The 13,108-nt window shown below is 49.8% G+C and overlaps 1 protein-coding gene across 13 annotated transcripts in view; it reads left to right on the top strand.

Annotated features, from left to right (window-relative positions):
- DNM2 (dynamin 2) overlaps positions 1–13,108 on the top strand; it is a 106,892-nt gene that overhangs the window by 54,514 nt on the left and 39,270 nt on the right. For all 13 annotated transcript variants that reach the window (XM_037728334.1, XM_017499950.2, XM_017499949.2 and 10 more), the window contains exons 6-7: positions 5,489–5,649; positions 9,015–9,157. In XM_037728334.1, the coding sequence (XP_037584262.1) occupies positions 5,489–5,649; positions 9,015–9,157 (304 nt within the window). The remainder of the gene's footprint in view (positions 1–5,488; positions 5,650–9,014; positions 9,158–13,108) is intronic.

Raw genomic sequence — 13,108 nt, 5'->3', positions numbered from 1 at the left:
TGAGACCGAGTTTTGGTCTTGTTGTCCAGGCTGGAGTGCAGTGGTACAATCACAGCTCACCACAACTTCCATTTTCTGAGTAGCTGGGATTATAGGTGCTCACCACCACTCCCAGCTAATTTTTGTGTTTTTAGTAGAGACGGGGTTTCACCATGTTGGCCAAGCTGGTCTCAAAGTGCTCACCACCACACCCAGCTAATTTTTGTGTTTTTAGTAGAGTTGGGGTTTCACCATGTTGGCCAAGCTGGTCTCGAACCCCTGACCTCAGGTGATCCACCCACCTCGGCCTCCCAAAGAGCTGGGATTAAAGGCGTGAGCCACCGTGCCTGGCCTTGGGGTGTGTGTGTGTTTGTATGTATGTGTGTGTGTGTTTGTTTTGAGATGGAGTCTCACTCTGTTGCCCAGGTTGGAGTGCAGTGGCTCAATCTCGGCTCACTGCAATCTCCACCTGCTGGAATTGAAGCAATTCTCCTGCCTTAGCTTCCCAAGTAGTTGGGATTACAGGCATGTGCCACCATGCCTGTCTAATTTTTGTATTTTTAGTAGAGATGGGGTTTTACCATGTTGGTCAGGCTGGTCTTGAACTCTTGATCTTGTGATCCTCCTGCTTCGGCCTCCCAAAGTTCTGGGATGATAAGGGTGAGCTACCGCGCCTGGCCTGTTTTGTGTTTTTTAAAAACCATTCCTGCCCTCTGAGATCAAACTATAATCTGCTGACACCTCCTGGCCTTTCCTTTCATGCTTGGCCACAGTCACTTGGACCATTTCTTTTACTGCTGGTTTCCCACTTCGATGTCTGAGATAGGCGTGGGGAAAAGTTCCAACCTTGGTTGCCACCATCCCCCAGCACTGCTGAGACATTAGGTGAGGTGACCCCAGATCCCAGGGGTATGTTGTTGGGACTAAATTGAAAAACCTGTTTGGCTGTGAAGATCCGGGACTGAGAAGCGAATCTGTGGCTGGCTGAGGTTTGGGGAGGATTTGCTCGTGCCAAAGAGGAAAACAGACCCTACCCACCCCTACACCCTCCTATAGCCACCCCGACCTGGCTGCTCTTAGACATGGTTAGGCCTCTACCTTGGATCCTAAGGGGTTTTGAGGTCTGTGGGCACTAGCTGGGCTGAGGATTTGGTGATATGGGCCTCTTCCCCTTCCTCCTGACTCACTGATATCCACAGCTGTCCTTTTCTGCCTTCCTTCCTGTTTCCAAAAATGAAGGCACTTCTGCTCTCAGCTCACTTGTAAGCCTGCTCCTGTCTTGTGACCTCAGGCTTCAGAAGCCCTCCCGCTGGACCCTTTTTCCTGGCGTGCTAATCACTCACAACTCCTGTCCTTTATGGGAACCCAGGCTAGGCATGGTGGCTTGTGCCTTTAACTTCAGGACTTTGGAAAGCTCAGTTGGGAGGATGTCTTGAGGTCCAGAGTTTGAGACCAGCCTGGGCAACACAGCAAGACCCCATTTCCCTCTTAAAAAAATTATCCAGGCTAGGCACAGTGGCTCACACCTGTAGTCCCAGCACTTTGGGAGGCCAAGGTGGGCAAATCACTTGAGGTCAGGAGTTCGAGACCGGCCTGACGAAAATAGTGAAACCCCGTGTCTACTAAAAATATAAAAAAGGATTAGCTGTGCATGGTGGCACACGCCTCTAATCCCAGCTACTTGAGAGGCTGAGACACAAGAATTGCTTGAACCAGGGAAGTGGAGGTTGCAGTGAGCTGGGACTACACCACTGTATGTACTCCAGCCTGGACGACAGAGTGAGACTCCATCTCAAAAAAAAAAATTATCGTTGTGTGATGTTGCATGAGCCTGTACTCCCAGCTGCGCAGGAGCCTGAGCCTGGAGGATGGCTTGAGCCCAGGAGTTCAAGACTAGTAAGCTATGTTCATGCCACTGCAAAGCAGAGTGGGCAACAGAGTGAGACGTCATCTCTTAAATAAGTAAATCAACCCAAATCCAAGCCAGATGCTTTTCACTGGCCCCTGCTGTTTCCTTCTTCTTGCTGTCACACAGGTGATAGTGACTTTGGCTTCACAGGGATCTGGGTTCAGATCTTGGGTCTCCTACTGTCACCTCACGTTTCGGCATGCTTCCATTTCCCTCCTCCCTCTTGGATCCAAGGGAGATCTGGAAAGGATGAAGAGCAGTCAAGACCCTGCAGGATAGATGACAGGAACCTCTCCCCTTTTTCTCCAGAGAAACATGTACAACCCCACTGCAAAGAAAATGGAGCATAGGCTGAGCGCGGTGGCTCATATGTGTAATCCCAGCACTTCAGGAGTTCAATGTGGGTGGATCATGAGGTCAGGAGTTCAAGACCAGCTTGTGCAATATGTTGAAACCCCGTCTCTACTAAAAATACCAAAGTTGGCCAGGTTTGGAGGCACACGCCTATAATCCCAGCTATTCAGGAGACTGAGGCAGGAGAATCACTTGAACCTGGGAGGCGTAGGTTGCAATGAGCTGAGATCATGCCACTGCACTCCAACCTGGTCGACAGAGTGAGACTCTGTCTCAAAAAAAAAAGAGAAAGAAAACGAAGCATAAATACATGTTTTTCACTTTCGGCTTCTTGCCACTTACCCCCAACCTACTTTTCCATCCTTGTTTGTGTTAATAACAATAATAGGCCAGGCGAGGTGGCTCAAGCCTATATCCCAGCTATTCGGGGGCTGAGGCAGGAGAATTGCTTGAACTGGGACCCTGGAGGCAGAGGTTGCAGTGAGCTGAGATTACACCACTACACTCCAGCCTAGGCTACAGGTGGGCTACAGCACTAGACTCTGTCTCATAAAAACAAAACAAAACAAAAGCAGTGAATAGCAGTAACTGCATCTGTTTATTAAGCAATTACCATTTATCTGGCACCTGGCTACGATCTTTGTTTACCATGTTACCCATTTGTGCACCCATATTGTTGGGTGCCTCATGTCCATGCTTAGGGGCTCCTGACTATTCTGGTGTTTCGTTCTTTTCTAGAAAAATACTTATTATTTTTCAAGACAGGGTCTCGCTATGCTTCTCAGGCTGACTTTCAAGTCCTGGCCTCAAGTGATCCTATTGCCTCAGCTTCCTGAGTACCTGGTACTACAGGCACATGCCAGTGTGCCTGGCTTTCTGTTTTTGTTTTTGTTTTTTTTTTAAGTAGAGATGGGGTTTCACAATGGCCAGGATGGTCTCGATCTCCTGACCTTGTGATCCACCCGCCTCAGCCTCTCAAAGTGCTGCGATTAGAGGTGTGAGCCACTGCGCCCGGCCTGTTCTGGCCTTTTAAATGCCATCTCCCTACCCTTCACCTTCCCAATTTCTTTATATTCATATGTCATAAGTATTTTCTTCAAACTAGTATTTTAACTCTAAAAGTAGTTTTCCTTGATTAGAAAATTCAAAAATGGGCCAGGTGCAGTGGCCCCTGCCTGTAATCCCAGCACTTTGGGAGGCTGAGGCAGAATGATCACTTGAGCCCAGGCGTTCAAGACCAGCCTGGGCAACATGGGGAAAGCCCATGTCTAGAAAAATTAGCTAGGCATGATGGTTATGCGCCTGTAGTCCCAGCTACTTGGGAGGTTGAGTTAGGAGGATCACTAGAGCCTGGGAGGTTGAGGCTTTTGTGAGCTGAGATCACAGCACTGCGCTCTAGCCTTGGTGAGACGCTGTTTCTCACACACACACACACACACACACACACACACACACACACACGAATTTTAAATGATACTGAAGGCTATAAATCAAGGAGAGTCTCTCTCAGTTCCCTGTCCTCAGTTCCATTTCTCCTCCACTCACTGCTGCTTGTGTTTTGCTCCGGAAAATTCTAGTGTAAGTACTGTCATTTACAAAAAAAAAATCATCCATGTTTTCAGGCTGGGTGCAGTGGCTCACGCCTGTAATCCCAGCACTTTGGGAGGCTGAGGCAGGCGGATCACCTGAAGTCAGGAGTTCAAGACCAGCCTGGCCAACATGGTGAAACTCTTTGTCTACTAAAAATAAAAAAATTAGCTGGGCATGGGTGGTGTATGCCTGTAATCCCAGCTACTCAGAAGGCTGAGGCAGGAGAATCACTTGAACCCAGGAAGCAGAAGTTGCAGTGAGCTGAGATTGTGCCATTGTACTCCAGCCTGGGCGACAGAGCAAGACTCCGTCTTTAAAAAAAAAAAAAAAAAATCATACTGGGCGTGGTGGCTCACACCTGTAATCTCAGCACTTCAGGAGGCCAAGGCAGGCGGATCACAAGGTTAGGAGATTGAGACCATCCTGGCCACATGGTGAAACCTCGTCTCTTAAAAAAAAAAAAAATTCATTTTTTCATCAGGTTCTTTTTTAGATTCATGTTTTCTAAGTCTGTGATCGCTTGAGAATTAACTTTGGTAGACATTCCACTTGGATTCTTTGCCAGCAGCATGCATTGAATCTTCATCCAGCTTTTCTCCCCCATAGATTGAAGTGTTGACTTTCAGTTCTGCCTCCTTCTCAGTGTATTTTTAGACTTTCTTTTCAGTTCCATTTATCTCTCTGGGCATGAATACCCTGAGGTACCCAACTGTTTAAAATATACTTGCTTGATAGTGGATTTTAGCTCTTCCCCATTGCTCTTGTTTTTGAGATGTTATTACTTTTTATCTTTTGAGACAAGGCCTCGCTCTGTTGCCCAGGCTGGAGTGCAGTGGGGTGATTACAGCTTGCTGCAACCTTGAACTCTCAGGCTCAGGTGATCCTCCCATCTTAGCCTCCCAAGTAGATGGGACTATATACATATGTCACCACGCCTCGCTAATTTTTGTATTTTTTTGTAGAGATGAGGATTTGCCGTGTTACCCAGGCTGGTCTTAAACCCTCGGTCTCAAGCAATCTACCCACCTCAGCCTCCCAAAGTGTTGGAATTACAGGGGTGAGCCACTGCACCTGGACTTGAGGGTTTTCTTTTTGAGATGGAGTCTTGCTCTGTCGCCCAGGCTGGAGTGTAGTGGTGTGGTCTTGGCTCACTGCAACCTCAGCCTGCTGGGTTCAAGAATTCTCCTGCCTCAGCCTCCTGTGTAGCTGGGACTACAGTCACATGCCACCATGCCTGGCTAATTTTTTGTATTTTTAGTAGAGATGGGGTTTCACCATGCTGACCAGGCTGGCCTCGTACTCCTGACTTGTGATCCACCCACCTTGGCCTCCCAAAGTGCTGGGATTACAGGCGTGAGCCACCACAGCCTTTTCTTACCTCTCTTTGATTCTCAGCTTATAGATTACATCAGCCTCAATGCTTTTTTGGTCCCAGGCTGAATGTGATCTCTCCTTCCCCAAAATACTTCTGTTGCTCTTCGTGGCTGCCTGTGCATTCAGACCCTCTGTGTTGTTTCTGAGTAACGTGCTGTAACATAAGTCTGTGAGCGTCTCGTGGGATAGGATCCGTCTCTATACCTGAACCTTGCCCATCCTTGTGCCAGGTCCACTTGATTCACCTGGCTTTGCCCCTGCTCTGACTCCCTCTCCCAACAGGCTACATTGGCGTGGTGAACCGCAGCCAGAAGGATATTGAGGGCAAGAAGGACATCCGTGCAGCACTGGCAGCTGAGAGGAAGTTCTTCCTCTCCCACCCAGCCTACCGGCACATGGCCGACCGCATGGGCACGCCGCATCTGCAGAAGACGCTGAATCAGGTACTGCAAGGGTTTGCACAGCCACGTGCAGTGCATAGGCTGTGTACTGCACAACAGCTGCAGTCCTCACCAGCTCTTGTTTCGGGTAGAGCAGCACTTGTTTTAGCAAAATGAGTTCAGTCCACATTTATTTTTGCTGTAATGAATGTACTTGGCTAGGTGCAGTGGCTCACGCCTGTAATCCCAGCACTTTGGAAGGCCAAGGCAGGAGGATCACTTGAGCCTAGGAGTTCGAGACCAGTCTGAGCAACACATGGAGATTCCATCTCTAGAAAAAATTAGCTAAGCATGGTGGCACATGCCCGTAGTCCCAGGTACTTGGGAGGCTGAAGCAGGAGGATCACTTGGACTCAGTATTTCCAGGCTTCACTGAGCTATGATTGCACCACTGAACTCCAGCCTGGGCGACAGACCGAGGCCCTATCTCACGGAGGGAATAAAGGTATACAGTGATGTGCCCCATCACCCCCTCCACCCCCACAGGTACAACTGTCATTACTGTCCTTATCCTGCCTGAGAGCCACATTTCAACCTTTCTTACCGTAAATGACAGTGTCATGGATCTCCCCCTGTACCTGCTTTTGTTTGCACAGCAGTGTCGTGGAGCTTCGCCCCTGCAGCAGAGAGCCTGTCCTTGCTCTCTTCTGTAGCTGTGTGGTAGGCTCTGTGCCCTGAGTCTGGTCTGTTTAACTGGTCTCTTTGGCAGGGCTGCTGGGATTGTTTCTAATCCTCCTAGTCAACAAAGGCTGCCATTAATAGCATCATTTTGCATGTGTGCAGGCTTCTCTGAGGGGGCGGTGTCCTTGCTGTAGGAATAGGTGGCGACCCCCTAACAGGCATTGCCCATTGTTAGCTGTCACAGTGGCTAGCCTGACTGGGTCTGCCTTTGCAGTGCCTGGTAGCAGGGGCAAGACATTCCTCCTCGCTGCTTTCTGGCACCTTCCAGGTTGGCAGCAGGGTCTTAGCAGCACTCCAGGAGTCATCCTTTCATGCACGTATCAGGGGGACACAGTGTACATATGCGAGCAGGTCCCTGTCCTTATGGAATGCGTAATTCTAATGGGGGAGGCTGACACCAAACAAACCACCAGATAAATGCAGGATCCTGAATCCAGTAGGGGCAGGGGCCAGGAAAAGAGCAGCCCAGAAACGGCAGCCCAGGAGAACAAAGAGGGAAGTCAGTATCTAGAGGGTGGGTCCCTCCAGGAGAGAAAGCTACGGTCTGCCTGCAAATAGGAGTAGGGAGAGGAAGGGAAGTAAAACTCCACAGCCAACTGGGGCCTCCTGAGAGCCAGCAGCTGGCCTCCAGGGAGTCTGGAGGGGCTCAGCCTCCTTCCACGTGGGGTGCTTCCTAAGAGCAGCAGTGCCCCTTCCTCTCCATTTGCTCGACTTAAGTGCTCCAGAATCCTGTCACAGACCAAGGGAAGGCCAGTGTAGCTCCCTGCCTTTCTAGGCAGCTCACGCAGACAGGGTCCTGTGTGCCCCTGGTCACGGAAGTCTTTGGGCACTCCACTAGCTCCATGCCATAGATGTGAGGTTCCTTCATGCCTCTTTTTTAGCTCGCCAGACACTTTTTATTTTTATGTAATTTTTTTTTTTTTTTTTTTTTTTTTTAAATTTTCTTTTTTTTTTTTTTTTTTTTTTTTTTTTTTTTTTTTTTAGGTAAAGTCTCGCTTGGTTGTTTAGGCTGGAGTGCAATGGCATGATCTCAGCTCACTGCAACCTCCGCCTCCCAGGTTCGAGTGATTCTCCTGTAGAGATGGGGTTTCACCATGTTGGCCAGGCTGATCTGCCTGCCTCAGTCTCCCCAAATTCTGGATTATAGGCATGAGCCACTGTGCCCGGGCTTTTTGAAGATTTTTACGACAAGGTCTTACTGTGTTGTCCAGGCTGGATTGCAGTGGCACAGACACGGCTCATTGCAGCTTCAACCTGCTGTACTCAAGCGATCCTTTTGCCTTAGCCTCCTGAGTAGCTGGGATTATAGGTGTGTGCTGCCACACCCAGCTAATTTGTAAAAGCTTTTTATTTTTTGTAGAGAGAAGGTCAGGCCATGTTGCCTGGGTTGGTCTTAAACTCCTATCCTTGAGTAATTAGTCTCAACCTCCCCAAGTGCTGGGATTACAGGGAGGAGCCACCGCACCCGGCCTATTTGTTTATTTTTTTGAGACACAGTCTTGCTCTGTCACCCAGCCTTGATGAACACTTTTTAAATTCTTCTGTATTGTAGGACAGATAGCAAAACTCTGCCTTATACTTTGAAAGTGTAGGTTGATTTTATGGCTTTTTCTTTTTTTTAATTTAAAATTACTTATTTATTTATTTATTTTTGAGATGAAGTCTTGCTCTGTCACCCAGGCTGGAGTGCAGTGCATGATCTTGGCTCACTGTAACCTCCACCTCCTGGGTTCAGGCAGTTCTCTGCCTCCGCCTCCTGATTAGCTGGATAGGCATCCGCCACCACACCTGGCTAATTGTTTTGCATTTTTAGTAGAGATGGGGTTTCACTATGTTGGCCAGGCTGATCTTGAACTCCTGACCTTGTGATTCACTTGCTTTGGGCTCCCAAAAGTGCTGGGATTACAGGGATGAGCCACCGCACCCGGCCTGTTTGTTTATTTTTTTGAGACAGAGTCTTGCTCTGTCACCCAGGCTGTGCCATGGGTGTGGTCTCGGCACACTGCAACCTCCACCTCTTGGGTTCAGGCAACTGTCCTTTCTCAGCCTCCTATGTAGCTGAGACTACAGGCACCCACCACCACACCCAGATAATTTTAGTATTTTTTGGTAGAGACGGGGTTTCATTGTGTTGTCCACGCTGGTCTCAAACTCTTGATCTCAAGTGATCCTTCTGCCTCAGCCTCCCAAAGTGCTGGCATTATAGGCATGTGCCACCATGCCCAGCCCACATTTGTTTATTTTGAATCTTTCTTGCTTCTCTCTGTGGATGCAGCTGCAGCGAGGGAGCCATCTTGAGTGTGTTCTGCACCTTTTCAGGGGAGATATTTCCATCTTAGTTTGTAGGGCCTGTCCCTGTGTTTGCATTGGACCCCATGTTCCATGGTCCAATGGACTGTCCTTGCAAGCAGTTGCATGTCCTCCTCTGCGGCATGGATGCCCAGTTGATTTGTCCAGTGCCTGATATCTGCCCCATGGGCCGTTTGTAGCTTATCACACTTATGGGCAGCTTCATCCCGTCTCCTTTCCCAGACATGAGTGTGTCTGTGGTCGATGTGTCTGTTGCTGTCTCTCAAGGATGTGTGGTGTGGCACCCTGGCATGGGCCCTAGGTGTGGGGGGGTGTGTCTGCCACACCCTGGCCTCCTGCCCATGCCACACTTCTGATCTCTGACCTCTCGCCTGCAGCAACTGACCAACCACATCCGAGAGTCGCTGCCAGCATTGCGCAGCAAGCTCCAGAGCCAGCTGCTGTCCCTGGAGAAGGAGGTGGAGGAGTACAAGAATTTCCGGCCTGATGACCCCACTCGCAAAACCAAAGCCCTGCTGCAGTACGTACCCCGGTTCCTGTCGCTGCCGCCAGCCTGGCTCCTGCCTTCCACTAGCCACAAGGCCCCCTAGACTGGGTACCACTCGTCACTCGTCCACTCATTCATTCAGCAGACATCCGATGCAAGCCTCTTGCATGCCAGGCTTCATCCTAAGCACTGCAGTCACTGCTGTGGAGGGGACAGGTGCCCATCCCTGCCCCCTGGAGTGCTCTGAATGGGGGGACATGGGACAAATGGGACAAAAAATAAGAAAGAAAATGGATAGTGTGTTACATGCCAGAATAGGACAGTAGGGAAGGGGCTCAAGGGTGCTGGTGAGGGAGTCATCAGGAACAGTCTCCCTTAGAAGCTGAGCGTCGCTGTGCACAGTCTCACACCTGTCATCCCAACACTTTGGGAGGCTGAAGTGGGATCACTTGAGGTCTGGAGTTCAAGAGCATCCTGGCCAACATGGTGAAATCCAGTCTCTACTAAAAATACAGAAATTAGCTGGACATGATGGAGGGTACCTGGAATCCCAGCTACATGGGAGGCTGAGGCAGAAAATTGCTTGAACATGGGAGGTGGAAGTTGTAGTGAACTGAGAACATGTCATTGCACTCCAACCTTGGTGACAGAGTGAGACTTAGTTTCAAAAAAATAAACAAATAAAATAAATTGAGTGTCAGGTGAAGACCTGAGGCAGGTGAGGCAGGGAGCTGTGTGGGTTGGAGTCTGGCCTGCAAAAGGCCTGGGGCAGGACCATGCCCCAGATGTCAGAGGAGGACCGGGTGGCTGGATGGAGTGAGTGAGGGGAGTGGGAGGAGGTGATAGAGCAGGCTGTGTGGGGCTTTGTGGGGCTTCAGGGAGGACGTTGGCTTTTGCTGTGAGGTGGGAGCCATGGACAGTTCTGAGTGGTTCTTGGACTGACTCAGGTGCTCACAGGCTCCCCTGGCCACAGTGGGAGAAGAGACATGGGAGAGAGGAGGGGAGCCAGAGCCCGGGTTAGGTTCCTCTCTGGCTTGGGCTCTTAAGATCCCCCCTGTGACTCTGAGTTGGTGCAGCTGCCCAGGTGTGAGGTTGGGAAGCAGGTGTGGCCCCCCCCCAACCCCAAATTCTTACTCGGGGTCCCTTCTGTCTCTGACCTCTTGGCTTTCGGCCTGCAAGGGACCCTAAGGCACTGGAACAGCTGGGTCAGAGCAGGTGACAGGGACTCCTGGGTGGCTCTTACACAGACGGTGCCATGCTTGAGGCATTTCTCACAGGGACACCAGAACACTGCCTCCTCTGGCCATCGTATCCCTGACATCCCCCCACCCCCTCTGCCAGGCCGCAGTGTGTGGTTGTCGGCTAAGGGGCCAGAGTGCCTTTATGCTCAGACATCCTCGACTGTGTTCCAAAACGCTTGCTACAGAGCAGATAATGGCCCTTTGCAGGCTTCAAGAGGAAATTCATAGCCAGGCATGGTGACGTGCCCCTGTAATTCTAGCTACTCAAGAGGCTGAGGCAGGAAGGAAAATTGCCTGAGCCTGGGAGGTGGATGTTACAGTGAGCCAAGATCATATCATTACACTCCAGCCTGGTTGATAGAGCAAGACTGTGTCTCAAAAAAAAAAGGAAAGAGATTCAGCCTACTGGCCTGAAGGAAGTTTTGCTGTGGAGGATTCAGCCTGAGGGTGAACCTGGGCCTGCTGGGTGACCACAGGCAGGTGACTGGAACGCTCTGAGCCTCACTTTCTGCACCTCTAAGGTGAGGGTCACAGCAGCTGTCATCTCACATGGCGATGAGGACAAACGGGCAGATTACAAGGTGCCTATAATCCCAGCATGTGGGGATGCCAAGGCAGGAGGATTACTTGAAGCTAGTTTGAGACCACCCTGAGCAACAAAGCAAGACCGTGTCTCTATGAAATTAAAAAAAAAAAATTAGGCAGGACACGGTGGTTCACGCCTGTGTTCCCAGCATTTTGGGAGGCCTAAGTGGGTGGATCACTTGAGGTCAGGAGTTCAAGACCAGCCTGACCAACATGGTGAAACCATGTCTCTATTAAAACATACAAAAATTAGCCAGGGATGGTGGTGGGCGCCTGTAATCCTAGCTACTTGGGAGGCTAAGGCAGGAGGATCACTTGAACCTGGAAGGCAGAGGTTGCAGTGAGCCAGGATCACACCACTGCACTCCAGCCTGGGTAGACAGAGCGAGACTCCATCTCAAAAATAAATAAATAAATAAATTTAAATGCTACTTGTTAAGCCCATGGCAGGACTGGGCCAGGGGATGCCCTTCACAAACAGTCCCTGACCCCCAGGGCTTGGCATATTACGACATTTGTAACCAGTGCCTTGCAGGGCCCTCCCTGCCCAGGTAGTGTTGACATCACCATGGAGAAGCACCACTGCAGCCCCTCTCAAGAGCTGGGCCTTCTTTCTTTAGCATTTCATCTGAGGATCCAAGGTCCTCATGCAGACATAGGCTGTCTTTCTAGGTTCGCACCTTATAAGCGAGTGGGAATTATGGTCATAGACATTCCCCAGCTTGAATTCTGCGCTTGGCTTTTCCCTTCTTGTTAAAGCAAAGTCTGGAGCCTTCTGTTTCCACCTGCCTCAGCCCATAGACTGTAAATGTATCCCAGTGCCCAAATCGGGGGACACCCAGGGTTTTTCTTTAACAGATGCTTATATGTTCATCTGTGACTATACAGGCGAGGATTCCTGCAGGGCAGAAACCCCAGCAGAGGGATCTTGGGTTAAGGAATGTACATGTTTAAAATTGATTTTTTATTTTTCATTTCGTTTTATTTATTTATTTTGAGATGGAGTCTCGCTCTGCCACCCAGGCTGAAGCACAGTGGCATGATCTCGGCTTACTGCAACCTCCTGGGTTCAAGCGATTCTCCTTCCTCACTCTCCTGTGCCGCTGGTTCTACAGGTGTGCACCAACATGCTCAGCTAATTTTTGTGTTTTTAGTAGACATGGGGTTTCACCATGTTGGCCAGGATGATCTCGATCTCTTGACTTCGTGATCTGCCTGCCTTGACCTTCCAAAGCGCTGGGATTACAGGCGTGAGCCACCACGCCTTGCCCTTATGTATTTGTTTTTGAAGCAGAGTCTCCACCTTGTTGCCCAGGCTCAAGTGCAGTGGTGCGATCCCAGCTCATTCCAGCCTCAATCACCTGGGCTCAGATGAACCTCCCTCCTCAGCCTCCGGAGTAGCTGGGAATAATACAGGTGTGCACCACCATGCCTGGCTAATTTTTGTATTTTTTGTAGAGATGAGGTCTCACTGTTACCCAGGCTGAACTTAAACTCCTGACCTCAAGCAAACCGCCTGACTGGGTTTTCCAGCTATGAGATTGCAGACATGAACCACCGTGCCCGGCCCTGTCTTTTAAATTTTTATTTATTTGGCTGGGCGTGGTGGCTCACTGGGAAGTGGGGGTTGCCATAAGCTGAGATTACACCACTGCACTCCAGTCTGGGCGACAGGGTGAGATTCCTTCTCAAAAAAAATAAATTCCAGGTGAAGCATTAACCTAGGCATTTGTGTGTCTCCTGGAAGGAAATTAAATGTGCACATCCTTTGCTTCATGCAAGGAAAAAGATACTGGGGATCTGGGCAGCTTGTGCTTGCCTCTTCAACTTGGGGTATGAAGGGAGACTCCCCTTTCTTTGGCAGCCCAGACTTGATCACTCTGGCAGTGGTCACCATTCAAGCAGCTCACCTTTAGGGGCAAGTCCCCAGGTACTTCAGTAGATCATGAATTTCGGGGGTGACACTGATGAAGGGAGACACCCCAAGACACTAGGGAGAGCAATTAGAAATGCTTAGGAAAACTAAAACACGAAAAAGATCATCTTACTTGTTTACTGTTCACAGTGCCAATAAGCAATGCTGAGAGACTCTTTTTAAGAGCCAGGCCCGTGCTAAGGGGCCACACCTGTTACTACCTCTTTCTGTCCATTATATGAG

The sequence above is a fragment of the Cebus imitator genome, unplaced genomic scaffold (assembly GCF_001604975.1).
Source record: "Cebus imitator isolate Cc_AM_T3 unplaced genomic scaffold, Cebus_imitator-1.0 Scaffold263, whole genome shotgun sequence".
NCBI classification, from domain to species: Eukaryota; Metazoa; Chordata; class Mammalia; order Primates; family Cebidae; genus Cebus; species Cebus imitator.
Note: the sequence above shows the minus strand (reverse complement) of the source record. Positions and strands in the feature narration are given on the sequence as shown.